Raw genomic sequence first — 15827 nt, 5'->3', positions numbered from 1 at the left:
AGATGTTAGGACAGGGAAGGAGTCTGTGTTGGACCTTACACTTGTTTCTAATAGGATTGCTGCTAAATGTAACTGGGAAGTATATGAAAAGGGTACCATAGGAAGTGATCATCATCCTGTACTATGCAAAATAAATGTTACTTTAACTATGAGTAAAGAAAACAGAAGTGGACGATGGGTTTTTGGAAAGGCTAATTGGGAGAAATTTAAAGAGGAAAGTGATAAATATGTAAAACCGATACAAGAAGAGACAGATATAGAAAACTTTGAGAATAAATTGTCAGAAGGTATCAAAAGAGCAGCATTAGTTTCCATACCTAAAAGTAAAGGAAGATCAAAAAGGAAAGCTGTGCCGTGGTGGGACAATAAGTGTAAAGAGGCGGTGGTGAATAGAAACAGAGCATTCAGATTATTAAAAAGAACTCATAACTACCAACACATGATTAATTACAAACAGGCTCAGGCGATTGTAAGGAGGACTATAAGACAAACAAAAAGAGCATATTGGAGGAAGTATTGTGATTCAATTGGAAACACAACACAGGTAGGGGAGATATGGGGGATGATTAAAAAAATGGAAGGTGATAAAAGGGAGTGGAGTTATCCTATCCTAACAAATCGAGATCAAACTGTAGTCTCAAATAAAGACAAAGCAGAACTAATGGTTAACACTTTTAGTAGGGTTCACAGCTCCCACAACTTATCAGATGAAGGAAGAAGAGGTAGGGAAAGAACAAGAGAGGAAAATGTGGAGGCCTTACAAAGGAAAGGTATCACAGAGGACAAGTACAATATTCCATTTAATTTGGGGGAGCTAAAGAGAGCTCTGGCCAAGTGTAAGAACTCAGCCCCAGGGAAGGATGATATTTGTTACATAATGATAAAGCATCTAAGTGAGGAGGGACTCCAAAAGATACTTGCACTATATAACAAGGTGTGGGAAGAAGGGCGAATACCGGAGAGGTGGAAGGAAGCAATCATTGTGCCTATTAGAAAACCAGGGAAAGATGCAAGTAATCCAGTAAATTATAGACCTATAGCTTTAACAGCACACATATGTAAACTGATGGAAAGAATGGTAAATGAAAGATTAATGCATCTAATGGAAGAAAACGGTATAGTGGCTAATTATCAGAGTGGCTTTAGAAAAGGGAGAGGTACTAATGATCCAGTTCTGTGCTTGGAAGATGATATAAGGAAAGCACAAGTTAAAAAAGAATCTGTAGTTACCGTATTTTTTGATGTAGAGAAGGCTTATGATATGTTGTGGAGAGAAGGTCTTCTAATAAAGCTGCATTTAATGGGAGTAGGAGGAAATATTTTTAACTGGATAATGGATTTTCTTAACGGTAGAAGTATCCAAGTTAAAATAGGATCAGACATCTCTAGTAAATGTGTAGTCGAGAATGGAACTCCCCAGGGAAGTGCGATAAGCCCGATCCTATTCTCAATCATGATCAATGATATATTTGCAAACATTCAACCAGAGATGGGGCGATCGCTCTTTGCAGATGATGGCAGCCTATGGAGAAGGGGGAGGAATATAGATTTTATCGTGGAAAAAGTACAGCAAGGGATAGCCCAGGTGGAAGAGTGGGGAGTGAAATGGGGTTTTAAATTCTCTATAGAGAAGACAAAGACAATGGTTTTCACAAGGAAGAAAATTAAAGAGGATGTCCAGTTAAAACTATACGGCAACAATTTGGAAAGAGTAAAAGATTTCCGTTTCCTGGGAGTCCACTTTGACTCCAGATTAACATGGAGGGTCCACATTACAAAAATAATTGGAAAATGCAAAAAAGCTATCAATGTAATGAGATGCTTGGCAGGTTTAGAGTGGGGAGCAGATATATTATCACTTAAACATATCTATGTATCACTGATCAGATCCAGACTAGAGTATGGCAGTATAGCCTATGGATCAGCATCTAAGGCAGTGTTGTCCGAGTTGGACAAAGTCCAAGCGGAAGCTCTAAGAATCTGTATAGGAGGTGTGCGGACGTCACCTGTATGTGCACTACAGGTGGAAACTGGGGAGATGCCGTTGAGACTGCGCCGCAGACAACTAATGGCTAATTACTGGCTAAGCCTTAAGGGTCATGGAGAGAACCACCCAACAAAACAGGTAGTACAGGAGTGCTGGGAGAGAGGGGTGGCTCAGTCTGGAAGCTTCGGCTGGGTTGGAGGAGGTGTGGCAAGGGACATGGAAGTAGAGGACAAAGAGTTCTGCCCTGCAGTATTGTGGCCATCTGTCCCAATATGGTTACTAAACATCCCAAAAGTTGATCTGGAGATATGGGAGGCAAAAAGGAGGGAGAAAAATTCAGACCTAAAAACAGAATACCATAACCATATATATAATAGATACAGGGAACACCTCTTAATCTTCACAGATGGATCAAAGGACCCAGTAGCTGAAACAACAGGGGCAGCTGTGGTAGTGCAAGGGATGAATGTGGAGATTTGCAAAAGAACAAATAACTATTTGGCAGTATATACAGTGGAACTGTACGCTATTTTGATGGCAGTTCGGTGGATAGAACAGGTGCAACCATGCAAAATATTAATTTGTAGCGACTCATTGTCTGCAATCCAGAGTATTGGGTCTGGTGCATCCCATAGGCGGCCTGACCTAGTGTATGAAATTCTACTACTATTAAGCCAAGTGACAAGGAAGGGCAGTGACGTGACTTTGTTGTGGGTCCCAGCACACATTGGTGTGCTAGGAAATGAAAAAGTGGATAAATTAGCAAAAGAGGCCGTTAAAAAAGAGAACATAGAGGTAAACCTACAATTATCCAAATCTGAAGGAAGACACATTGTGTGGAAGAAAATAAATCAGGAATGGCAACAATACTGGGAACAGGAGACAAAGGGGAGACACCTCTATTCGCTACAAAACAGAGTGGGCATTACAGCAAGAAGAGGGGGGAACAGGAGAGAACAGGTAGTATTAGCAAGATTGAGGATAGGACACACCCACCTGAACAGCACATTAAAAATGTTGGGAAAACACCCTACTGGGATGTGTGAGGAATGTCATCAGCCGGAAACAGTTCAGCATGCTCTAGTTGCATGTGAAGATATGCAACAGAAAGAAGAGTTTTGATCAATGAAATGAAGAAAATTGGAATGACAGATATATCAGAAAAGAACATTCTAGAGTATGGAGGGGAAGGAAAAGGAGTAAATTTGTTGTTTAATTTCTTGAGGGCCTCTGGCCTTATAAAAAGGATATAAAGTAAAGACACGAGGACTGTGGAGTGAAGCCAGAAGGTGGCAGCAATGCAACATTGTGGATGCCGGCTGCCGTAAAACTCCAAAGAAGAAGAAGAAGAAGAAGAAGAAGAAGACGGCTCTTAGCGAGCAGCAGTGTGAGGGAAGTGCCCCGTGAGTCTTTGGCTCGAGGGTGCCCTGTGAGTAAAGTGTGAGTCTTTGGCTCGAGTGTCTGCGGCGAGGAGACCACGCAATACGCTTGAGAGGTAGAGACGAAAGAAGGAGATGTCAGGCAAGCTGATTCAGTGCGATGCTTGCAGTATGTGGGAGAAACGGAGTCGTTCCTCGACAAGTCCTACAGTTCGATTGTTACACCTAAGGTTCTGGAAGAGATAGGTGGGAGACAGTGAGAAAGGGAGGGAAGCATGGAATGCCAACCGCTTAGAAGCTGTTGGGACAGAAGACGTGAGCGGCGGACTGGCTTGCGGTGCGAATAGGGCTGTTGAGCCAAAACCAAAAAGGCCTAAGGCAGGCAAGGCCATTGTAGTGGGAGACTCCATCGTGAGAGGTACGGACAGGGGTTTCTGCGGCAACAGACGGGATGCGAGGATGGTGTGCTGCCTTCCCGGTGCCAGGATCCAGGATGTCACGGACAGAGCGCAGAAAATCCTCAAGGGCCAAGGTGAACATCCGGAAGTGGTAGTGCATGTCGGCACAAACGATGTCGGAAAAAGGGGATGAATATTCTGCAGCGTGACTTTAGAGAGCTTGGAAAAATGTTGAAAAGCAGGACCTCCAGGGTTGTTATCTCCGGTTTGCTTCCAGTTCCCCGTGCTAGCGAGAGCAGGAACAGGGAGATACGGGACCTGAACGTGTGGCTGAGGAACTGGTGCACGGGGCAGCGATTTAGATTCATAGATCACTGGGATATGTTTTGGAGTAAGGGGGAACTGTACAAATGGGACGGATTGCATCTTAACAGGTGTGGGACCAGCATTCTGGCAGGCAGTTTTGCCACTGCTACACGGGTGGCTTTAAACTGAATAAGGAGGGTGGGGTGTTGAATGGGATAGTGGAGAATGGAGTTAAAGGAAAGGGGTTTCTTAAATGTGTGAGCGTAGAGACCGAGGGGTGTAAAATGAGGGTAGAAGAAATAGGTAGCAAGGTGAAAAGTAAAAGTGGCAGGCAGACAAAACCAGGGCAAAAATCAATAAGGGCCACTTTTCAACATAATTGTATAAGGGGTAAGAGTGTTGTAAAAACAAGCATGAAGGCTTTGTGTCTCAATGCAAGGAGCATTCGTAATAAGGTGGATGAGTTGAATGTGCAGATAGCTATTAATGATTATGATGAGGAGAACTTTTTTCACACAGAGAGTGGTGAATCTCTGGAACTCTCTGCCACAGAGAGTAGTTGAGGCCAGTTCATTGGCTATATTTAAGAGGGAGTTAGATGTGGCCCTTGTGGCCAAGGGGATCAGAGGGTATGGAGAGAAGGCAGGTACGGGATACTGAGTTGGATGATCATATTAAATGGCGGTGCAGGCTCGAAGGGCCGAATGGCCTACTCCTGCACCTAATTTCTATGTTTCTATGTTTCTATGTTTCTATGATATAGTTGGGATCATGGAGATATGGCTCCAGGGTGACCAAGGCTGGGAGCTGAACATCCAGGGATATTCAATATTCAGGAGGGATAGACAGAAAGGAAAAGGAGGTGGGGTAGCGTTACTGATTAGAGAGGGGATTAATACAATGGAAAGGAAGGACATTAGTTTGGAGGATGTGGAATCGGTATGGGTAGAGCTGCGAAACACTAAGGGGCAGAAAACGCTGGTGGGTGTTGTGTACAGGCCACCTAACAGTAGTAGTGTAGTTGGAGATGGTATCAAACAGGAAATTAGAAATGCGTGTGACAAAGGCAAAACAGTTATAATGGGTGACTACAATCTACACTCTTCAATCTGTGAGGTTATCCATTTTGGTGGCAAAAACGGGAAAGCAGACTATTATCTAAATGGTGGCCGATTGGGAAAGGGGGAGATGCAGCGAGACCTGGGTGTCATGGTACACCAGTCATTGAAGGTAAGCATGCAGGTGCAGCAGGCAGTAAAGAAAGCGAATGGTATGTTAGCTTTCATTGCAAAAGGAGTTGAGTATAGGAGCAGGGAGGTTCTACTGCAGTTGTACAGGGTCTTGGTGAGACCACACCTGGAGTATTGCATACAGTTTTGGTCTCCAAATCTGAGGAAGGACATTATTGCCATAGAGGGAGTGCAGAGACGGTTCACCAGACTGATTCCTGGGATGTCAGGACTGTCTTGTGAAGAAAGACTGGATAGACTTGGTTTATACTCTCTAGAATTTAGGAGATTGAGAGGGGATCTTATAGAAACTTACAAAATTCTTAAGGGGTTGGACAGGCTAGATGCAGCAAGATTGTTCCCGATGTTAGGGAAGTCCAGGACAAGGGGTCACAGCTTAAGGATAAGGGGGAAATCGTTTAAAACCGAGATGAGAAGGACTTTTTTCACACAGAGAGTGGTGAATCTCTGGAACTCTCTGCCACAGAGGGTAGTTGAGGCCAGTTCATTGGCTATATTTAAGAGGGAGTTAGATGTGGCCCTTGTGGCTAAGGGGATCAGGGGGTATGGAGAGAAGGCAGGTACGGGATACTCAGTTGGATGATCAGCCATGATCATATTGAATGGCGGTGCAGGCTCGAAGGGCCGAATGGCCTACTCCTGCACCTAATTTCTATGTTTCTATGTTTCTCCCCCATCTTGCACAGACTCTGAGGCACTCAACACTTCCGGATTTTATAGTCCCTCCGGAAGTGGGTGGCCTTCAGGAGAGAGAATCTCAACATTTTTCAAACATTAATAACTCTTTTATTTTTCATCAATGGGAAAAATCCTCGTCCTGCACAGCGGAGGGGGACTTGAGTAAGGTAGTCAAAAATCACAGCCGTAAGTGGCAGCGTTTTATGTAAAATCAATATACATAACAACAGGAAGTAGTCAAGATCAGACTTTTAGTAATATAGATATACTAGCCCAAGTGGTACCAAATTGGGCCCCATTCCCCCACACAATAATCCACAACTCACCCGGGGGCGGCATCGGAAGAAAGTTCTGGAATCTTCTTTGTAAAATGTTGCGAGGTGGCATCTGCGCTCCCCGAAGCCAATGAATGGACTCGACTTGGGTCCACGGATCCAATCAATCCTTCCCATGTGAAAACCCCCACTCCCACCAATCGTCCCACAAGAAAAGTTCTGGAAATGAAACCTCTCCCCTATTCCACCCCCCACACACACTAATCCCCCCCTCCCCACATTAACCCCCAATCACAGACACTAACCCCCCCCCCCACACACACTAACCCCCCCCCCACACACACACTAACCCCCCAACAAACTAACCCCCTCCCCGCACACACTAACCCCCCCCACACACACTAACCCCCCCACACAGTAACCCCCCACACACACTAACCCCCACACACACTAACCCCCACACACACACATGCACTAATCCCCCCCACACACACACACACACACACAAATCCCCCCCACACATGCACTAACTCCACTCCCACCCCACACCACACACATCCCCCCCTGCACACACACTCTCTAACCCCCCCATATATGTGTGCGCGCACACACACACTCACACACACACACCCCCATATATGTGTGCGCACACACACACACACACACACACACACACACACACACACACACACACACACACATTGTCTACATTGCTGAGTATTGTTGGTTCCATCAGTAAAGGGCCTGTCCCACGAGCATGCGACCTGCATGCGGCAAGCGCGACCAAACCGGAAGTGGGGGCCGCGTGGAGGTCGAGTGATCCCCATACAGGGCATGTCCCACCAGCATGCGCCTGCATGCAGCGAGCGCAACCGAAGCGTGGGCCGCACGGAAGTCGTGTGAATGACGTGAAGTTCGAGCGAAGTCGGCGGGAAGTTTGCGCGTGACGTACAGCGTCAAGACGCTGCGCACGGTGACGAGGCGGCTGCGGGCCGGCAGGCCATTGCCGTGAGGAATTTTTGAACACGGTCAGTTTTTCGGAGCCCCGCGTGATGTCGGGACCAGCTCTGCACAACTCCATACGGCTCCGGCGATCGAAGTGGGACCGGCTCCACAAGGCCGCACGGCTCAAGCGACCACGTTAGGTCACGCTTGCCACATGGAGTCGCATGCTCGTGGGACAGGCCCTTTACAATCAAAGGCTTGAGCATCTCATCAGACCCAAAATGATGGAACAGCATTACGTGTAATAATTGATGATGGAGGTTTCCAATAAATTATACAGCAAGATCAGAACAATAACAGTCTGGAGGTTCCACAACTATAATTAGGACCTGTTTTTGTGCAACTATGATGTCATAAATCTTTAATGGGGGCATACATTTTTCAACACAATTTACTAGCTTCAACCTTTAGGGCATCACATTAATTATGAATGTTCTTCTATTGGTTTGATAAACCGCTCTACTCTTGGGTTTTTATGTATAAGGGCGTGATGGGATTAGAAATGCATACACTGTATTAATAACAATACAATCAATTTTTAATTTTTTTTCAACGCAGCCATTCATATATAATCCAGTAAATTCAAAAAAGAGGGATCCTAACCAAGCTGAATCTGCAAGACTATCCATCCCATTCCTAAATGACCAGGTAATAAAACAATAATTGAAAACTATTGAACCAAACCCTGGAAAGGACATCAGTGAGAGTGCCATGGGCAGGAAGGTTTCATTGAAAAGTTTATTTGCATTTGGTTAGGAATGCACTTCTTTGTGGCTGCATTTGTGCAGTCATCAAATCATATAAGCACACAAACAAGCCCTCTTGCCTAACACATCCATGCCAACCAAAATGCTCCATCTGAGCTAGACCCATTTGCCCATGTTTAGTACAGTACCCTCTAAACCTTTCCTGTCCATGTACCTGCCCAAATGCCTTTTAAATGTTGTCATTGTACCTGACCCAATTACTTCCTGGGCAGTTTCCTTGTATCCACCACCATTTATGTGAAAACGTTGACTCTCAGGCTCCTATTAAATATTTCTCTTCTCACTAAAATCGACACATTCTAGTTATTGATTCTCCTACCGCATGAAACAGGTTCTGTGCATCCACTCTATCTATTCCCCTAATGATTTTATACAACACCATAATATCACCCCTCAGTCTTCTGTGCTCCAAGAAATAAAGTCATAGACATCAGAGAGATAAATAGTTAGAAGCTTCAAGGTGTAAATGTCAAAGACTAGAAAAAAAAGCTTTAAGGTCAGTGGGGGGGAATTTAAAGGCGATGGCAAGATTTTTGCACAGAGACTGAAAGGTGTCTGGAACATATTGTCAGGGCTTGTGGTGGTAGCAGATACAGTCATTTCATTTAAGAGGCCTTTAAATAAGCGAGTGGACATATTGGGAATGAATGGGTGGGTCGGGATCACGTGCAGGCAGAGGTGATAAGGTTAACTTGGCACAGACACTGCGGGTCGAATGATCTGTTCCTGTGTTGTTCTATGGTCTGATTTGTTTCTTTTATGGGCCTGTCCCACTTACGTAACTTTTTTGGCGACTGCCTGTACCTGTCATAGGTCATTGCAGGTTGCCAAAAATGTTCAACATGTTGAAAATCCAGCGGCGACCAGAACAAGGTACAACTCTTTGGACGACTACTCACGACCATACAGGCTTCACCCCGCGACATGTTGCTAAGGTGTCGCCTGTATGGTCGTGAGTAGTCTCCTCATTCGCCCAAAGAGTCGTAGCATCTTTCCGGTCGCCGCTGGATTTTCAACATGTTGAAAATTTTCAGCAACTTGGAACGACCGGGTGCCGCAGTCGCTGGAAAAGTCGCGTAAGTGGGACAGGCCCATTAGAATGTTCTTTTTCATTTCACATGACTAGCAAGTGCATGGATGGAGAGGTGTGTGGATGGAGAGGTGCATGGTTGGAGAGGGCATATATGTAGCATTGTCAACAATAACCTTATTTCTTTTTTTCATTGCAGAGACTTCAAAAAGCTCAAAGCTCAGATTGGCCAAACGTCTCCTCTTCATTGGCATCATTTATTAGCTCAGAGGTCGAGGGAAATGGGCTCTCAATAAATAAGGTAATTCCAAAACAGGGTAGTTGACTATTTCATAATTGTTCTCTGGATGTGGTTGTGGGTCAGTGATTTGGGCTGACTGAAGGATGATTTTGGTGATATTAAAGCCTGACCTTTGTTGGGGTTAATGGAACTACAGGGTTACATGGTGCTCTTTTTCTTGTTTTCAGTTTGCTGCAAAAGTGTTTCCTCCAGCTCCACTCCTCACTTCAACTTGAGCTGCCCTCTTTCCCATCACCCTGATTTCATGGGGAAAAAAATAACATCTGAGTCAGAAAAACAATGAAAGGTGTGCACCTCCTGGAAGCGAGTTAGATGCTGCCTTTAGAAAGCGGGTTCCAGTTTGATGTTAAAATGTTAACGTTATCACGGGGTGAAACTTGGAGCACAACTGCTGATTATATAAACATAGAAACATAGAAAATCGGTGAAGGAGAAGGCCATTCGGCCCTTCGAGCCAGCACCGCCATTCATTGTGATCATGGCTGAACGTCCCCAATCAATAACCCGTGCCTGCCGTCTCCCCATATCCCTTGATTCCACTAGCCCCTAGAGGTCAATCTAACTCTCTCTTAAATCCATCCAGTGACTTGGCCTCCACTGCCCTCTGCGGCAGGGAATTCCACAAATTCACAACTCTCTGGGCGAAAAAGGTTTTTCTCACCTCAGTCTTAAATGGCTTCCCCTTTATTCTAAGACTGTGGCCCCTGGTTCTGGACTCGCCCAACATTGGGAACATTTTTCTTGCATTTAGCTTGTCCAGTCCTTTTATAATTTTATATGTTTCTATAAGATCCCCCCTCATCCTTCTAAACTCCAGTAAATACAAGCCTAGTCTTTTCAATCTTTCCTCATATGATAGTCCCGCCATCCCAGGGATCAACCCTTTCAGCCATTATCAGCCCTTGGGCCACAGTTAGGTCCGAAGCAGGAATCCATTTCCCTGCGGTCCAGAGTGGGAGCCTGTGTCCATTTCCCTGTGGGAGCCATCAGATGCCAGGAATCGGCTTCCACTCCCAGAAAGGCATCGCATCAACTGATGAGGGCCTTCCTAGCAGGCTCAGGGGATGTGGATACTGTCCTGGAGCCATAGTATGTTTACTGACATGGCTAATATTAGCAAATGTTCAGTGCAGTCCTTCTTGGTTTATAACAGGATTCCATTCCTGAGTTTGAAAATGCGGCTGTCTAGCAATACATTTAAATAACATCAGCCAGCCAAAGGCAACATGTGGGTTAAAACGTGGGGTTAATTTAACCATTGCCACAAGCTAAGTTTCTGCATTGCACAAGATGCCTGCAGCCCTGCAGCATCCGGCAAATCCATCACGCTGGCCTTCTAAATATTGTTCATGTGTTTGGACTGGATTTAAGTTGGGTGTTATCAACCCGGGGAAAACCTGCAATGCTAAAAATATGGAGAGAAAAAATTAAGAATTTATTTTAAATATTTAACGTACCATGAACGCAAATATATTCACACCCTCACGTGTTTCCTCACACACACTGTAGGAGAATCGACAACCAGAGGACATAGGTTTAAGGTGAGGGCGGAAAGATTTAATAGGAACCTGAGGTGTCACTTTTTTACACAAAGGGTGGCGGGTGTTTGGAACGAGCTGCCGGATGAGGCTTCCTCCACTGCCAGAGTGAGGCTCAGCGCAAATTGGAGGAACAGCACCTCATATTTTGCTTGGGTAGTTTACACCTCAGCGGTATGAACATTGACCTCCAATTTCAGATAGTCCTTGCTTTCTCCCTCCTTCCCCTCCCCTTCCCCTTCCCAGCTCTCCCACAAGCCTGCCTCTTCCTTTCTTATTCCCGCCCCCCCCCCCCCCCCCCCCCCCCCCACCACCACCCTTGACATCAGTCTGAAGAAGGGTCTCTACCCGAAAAGTCGCCTAATCCTTCTCTCCATAGATGCTGCCTCCCCGCTGAGTTTCTCCAGCATTTTTGTCTAGCTGCCGGAAGAAGTAGATTAGGCCGGTACTATGGCAACATTTAAGAAGCATTTAGACAGGTACATGGATAGGACAGGGTTGGACGAATATGGGCCAAATCCAGTCCAGCGGGACTAGTGTAGATGAGACATGTTGGCCGATGTGGGCAAGTTGGGCCGAAGTGCCTGTTTCCACACTGTATAATTATATGACATTTACACTCTGACACTAAAAACATTGAAATGGGCAAAAACCTACAACTATTAGGTTTTTGGACTGACCTGCAAAACCTTAATCCTACCTTGGCGATGGAACACTAAGGACCATTTTGGTAAAATGCAAGTTAAAATTTGCGGAATGAGCTTGTAATCGGCAAATAATTGTTGGTGGTAAATTTTGGTGAAAGGAATAACTGAACCACAACTCTGGAAAATGAAACCATATCATCCCAGTTCTTTCCTTTTGGACACAGTGGTTACTGAATTTGTACCAAGATGATTATCAATGCACACCCCTGCATATGTATTAAGTATAGCTCAGAGGCCATTGCATTAACCGCAACAACGGCACAAACAATGAAAATACTTGTTGTTACTGAGGATACTGAGTTGGATGATCAGCCATGATCATATTGAATGGCGGTGCAGGCTCGAAGGGCCGAATGGCCTACTCCTGCATCTATTTTCTATGTTTCTATGTTAGTAGGATTAGCATATTATGATGTAGATCAACACTATAACAGCAGTTAATGTGCTGTAAACTTAAAGCACAACACTCTAGCTAATACCCACTCTTAATCTTATGTGGTACTCAACTAAATTTCTGATAAGTTTCTTTTGTCAGATGCTATAATTCAATTAATTTTGTTCTTTTGGATAACTTTAAGATGAGCTACTGTCCTCCATGAGGGGAGGTGAAAGTGTTTACCATCTGCAATAACCTATTATTGCCAGGGTGCTGCATAATGGGGATATGAGCAGTGGAATCACAGAGCAGAGCAGAATCACTGCCAGGAGAGAGACAAGGTCATTTCAAGGTCTGACTTCCCTCTGTGAACTTGTTAATGAGCAACAGGTAACATATGAGCAGGCACTGAAACATTCCACATACTCCAAACACAGAGTGGGATGAAATTGCAGCTGTGTGAGTGCTGCAGGCATCCCTGTCACACTGCCTTGCAATTGTCACACTCGATTGGAAGGAAGCCATTCCCTGCACACCCAGCGACTGCAACTTTTTTGAAGCATGATGTTAGCAGCATTCTCGATTTGGGGACTAAGGTTTCCAATAATATGGCTTTTTATTCCTGTATGTAATCCACACGCTGGGAAATGTGTAAATAATAAACACCATACTGCCAATCATAATCTGATGGTGCAGCCAGTCAGTTTCTTGTAAAATTTGGGACGTTCTGCTACACTGTCTTGTCGCTTTGAGGAATCAGCATTTGTCACCAGCTGGACAGCAAGTAATCAGAGGAGGAAGTTAGGAGGTAACCTTGGCCATCTATTTCTGACCACGCTGTCAATCAGCTCCCAATTTCTCCACTTACCTACAAGTCCCATTCCCTCTCTGTTGCTGATCATCATGATATTCATTTGGTCACTATCAATTTTAAATACATCGAATGAAACATGAAAATGTCCAGACAGGAGCTTGAAAGCTTGGATATCCAGACGTCAGAACAGTATCTTCCCCACTGCCTTCAGACTTCTGAACTAATCGTCTCTTTCAAGGTTCAAGGGGTTTGTTGTCACGCCAGTTCCATACATGGTACAATCCTGTGTGAAAATCTTGTGCTGGAGGAACAGTAAATGTAATATTAAATAATAAAGTGCATGTAATACATTATAAAGTGAACAGAGTCCAGTTCAGGTCAGTTTCAGGGCTGATTGGTTCAGCAGCCTGATTGCCTGGGGGAAAAAGCTGTTTGAGTGTTTGGTGGTACGGGAGCTGATGCTACGGTACCTTCTGCCTGAGGGCAGCAGGCAGAATAGACCGTGGTCCGGATGGCTGGGGTCTTAAATGATCCACAGGGCTTTTCCAATGCACCACCTGTAGTAGATGTCCTGGAGGAAGGGCAGCTTGCACCCAGTGATGTGCTGGGCCCTTTGGGCGTGGCTGGTGCAGCTGCCGTGCCTGGTGCATATACAGCCCATCAGGATTCTCTCCACGGTGTGTCTGTAGAGATCTCTGAGGACCCGGGGGTTCAGGCCGAAAATCTTCAATCACCTGAGGTTTCAGAGGCGCTGTTGAGCCTTTTTTTGTGATGGTGGAAATGAGGGTGGTCTAGGTCAGGTCCTCTGTGGTGTGGGCACCGAGGAACTTGAAGCTCTCCACCGCCACACCATTGATGTTGATGGGGGTGCACCGATGTTGAGGGTGAGGGCTGTGGAGGTGTGGTCTCTGATCCTCACCATCTGGGGTCGGCCTGTCCGGAAATCCAGGATCCTGGTGCACAGGCCTGGGTTCAGCCCCAGGCCCAGGAACTTGCCGACGAGCTTAGAGGGCACAATTGGGTCGAATGCTAAACTGTAGTCTATGAATTACATTCTAACGAAAGTATCCCACTTGTGCAGGTGGGTTAGGGCTGTGTGAAGGGTGTGGGCGATGGCTTCATCTGTTGGGACAGTAGGCAAATTGGCAGGGGTTCAGATTGTTGGGTAATGAGGAGCAGGTTATATCCTTGACTATCTTCTCAAAGCATTTGCAGATGATGGGTGTCAATGCTATGGCTTGCCAATCGTTGAGGGTGCTGGGTTTGTTGTGCTTGGGTTTGGGGATGATGGTGGAGGTGTTCAGACAAGTGGGGACAGATCTTAGGGAAACACTCCCCCTAGCTGACTTGCACATGCCTTCAAGACTCGAGTGGGTATGCCATCCGGGCCGGGCGCTTTGGGTCGATGGTGAAGAAGGTCAAAAACTTCAAATTCCTGGGCGCGCATATTTCCAAAGATCTTTCCTGGAACCAGCATATTGATGCTTTTATAAAGAAGGCACGTCAGCGCCTCTACTTCCTGAAAAGACTACGGAGATTTGGTATGTCAAAGAGGATTCTCTTGAACTTCTACAGGTGCACAGTAGAGAGCATACTGACTGGTTGCACCGTGGCCTGGTTCGGCAACTTGCAGATCCAGGAGCGGAAAAGACTGCAGAAAGTTGTGACCACTGCCCAGTTCATCACCGGCTCTGACATCACCACCATTGAAGGGATCTATTGAAGTTGCTGCCTCAAAAAGGCAGCCAACAACATCAAAGACCCACACCATCCTGGCCACACACTCATTTCGCCATTGCTATCGGGAAGAAGGAGCTTGAAAACTGTAACGTCCAGGTTCAGGAACAACTTCTTCCCTACAGCCATCAGGCTATTAAACATGACATCAAATAAGCTCTGAACTACAACAGACTATTGTTATTATTGCACTATATTTGTTTATTTTTTGAATATGTGTGCATGTGTATATTATACACACTGAACTTTGTTTCTCCCATTATGTACTATGTTTACATATTATGTTGTGCTGCAGCAGGCCAGAATTTCATTGTCCTATCTGGGACATATGACAATAAAACACTCTTGACCCTTGTCTTGACACTCTGGAGCGTTCGGCACACGTTGTCCTCTGTGATGGTCGGGATGTGGTCCTCGGCCATGGGGGGTCATGGCAGGTGGTTGGGGTGCTTCCTCTCAAACTGAGTGTTGAACGCCGCGGTCCGAGCCTGTCGAGCTGCGCGGACCTCGCCGCCAATCCAGGGCTGCCAGTTTGGAAACATCCGGACCTTTTGGTCGGAACAACGTCCTCCACACATTTCCGGATGAACCTGGTGACTGTGTCTGTTTACTCGCCGATGTTAACGTTCGAAGCGGCCCGGAACATCTCCCAGTTCACCTGACACCAACATGGGCATCAAGTGGCGCCACTCACAGACCTCCAATATCAAAAGCAGTCTTCCACCATCACTCTGGTGCCGAAGAGGGCAACATGCTCTGAGCTCCGCAATTTTTTTTTGTTTATTTTTTGGTCTTCTTTCGTTCTTTTCGCACACATTATATAGTACAGTCAAGTGCTGGTGCAGTGGCAGCTTTCCTGAGGCTTTTTAGGTTGTTTTTTTGTCGTTTTGCGCAGTTTTCAGGCCGACAGCACAGAACCACCTGGAACAAAGGAAAATGGGCAACAGCACCACGACCACCAAAATCAAGGACAGCAAACAGACACTTCTGGACATCAGGTCGACGATTGCTCGCTGCAACCATATCACTCCCGTCCCAGAGCTCCTGTTGCCATGCTCTGACCTGCAGAAGCAGCCAAGGAAGAGGGGCAACCGAGCCTGGGTCCTGGATAGGCTGAGGCAGCAAGCTCATTGACCCCCATTCCCTAGCTTACTGTTGGCCAATGTACAGTCCCTAGACAGTGAGCTGAGGGCTCGGGTCTCCTTCCAGCGAGACACCAGGGACATAAACATCATCTGCCTCACAGAAGCCTGGTTGTCGGCAGGGGTCCCGGATCAAG

The 15827-nt window shown here is 45.9% G+C and overlaps 1 protein-coding gene across 1 annotated transcript in view; it reads left to right on the top strand.

Moving 5' to 3' along the window:
* The window catches only part of LOC129699142 (uncharacterized), a 285806-nt gene that overhangs the window by 77562 nt on the left and 192417 nt on the right, over positions 1-15827 (top strand). Inside the window, exons 11-12 of the mRNA XM_055638811.1 lie at positions 7837-7926; positions 9275-9376. Of these exons, the coding sequence (XP_055494786.1) occupies positions 7837-7926; positions 9275-9376 (192 nt within the window). The remainder of the gene's footprint in view (positions 1-7836; positions 7927-9274; positions 9377-15827) is intronic.

The sequence above is a fragment of the Leucoraja erinacea genome, chromosome 7 (assembly GCF_028641065.1).
Source record: "Leucoraja erinacea ecotype New England chromosome 7, Leri_hhj_1, whole genome shotgun sequence".
NCBI lineage: Eukaryota > Metazoa > Chordata > Chondrichthyes > Rajiformes > Rajidae > Leucoraja > Leucoraja erinaceus.
The sequence above is the reverse complement of the archived record's forward strand: the minus strand, read 5'-3'. Positions and strand labels throughout refer to the sequence as shown.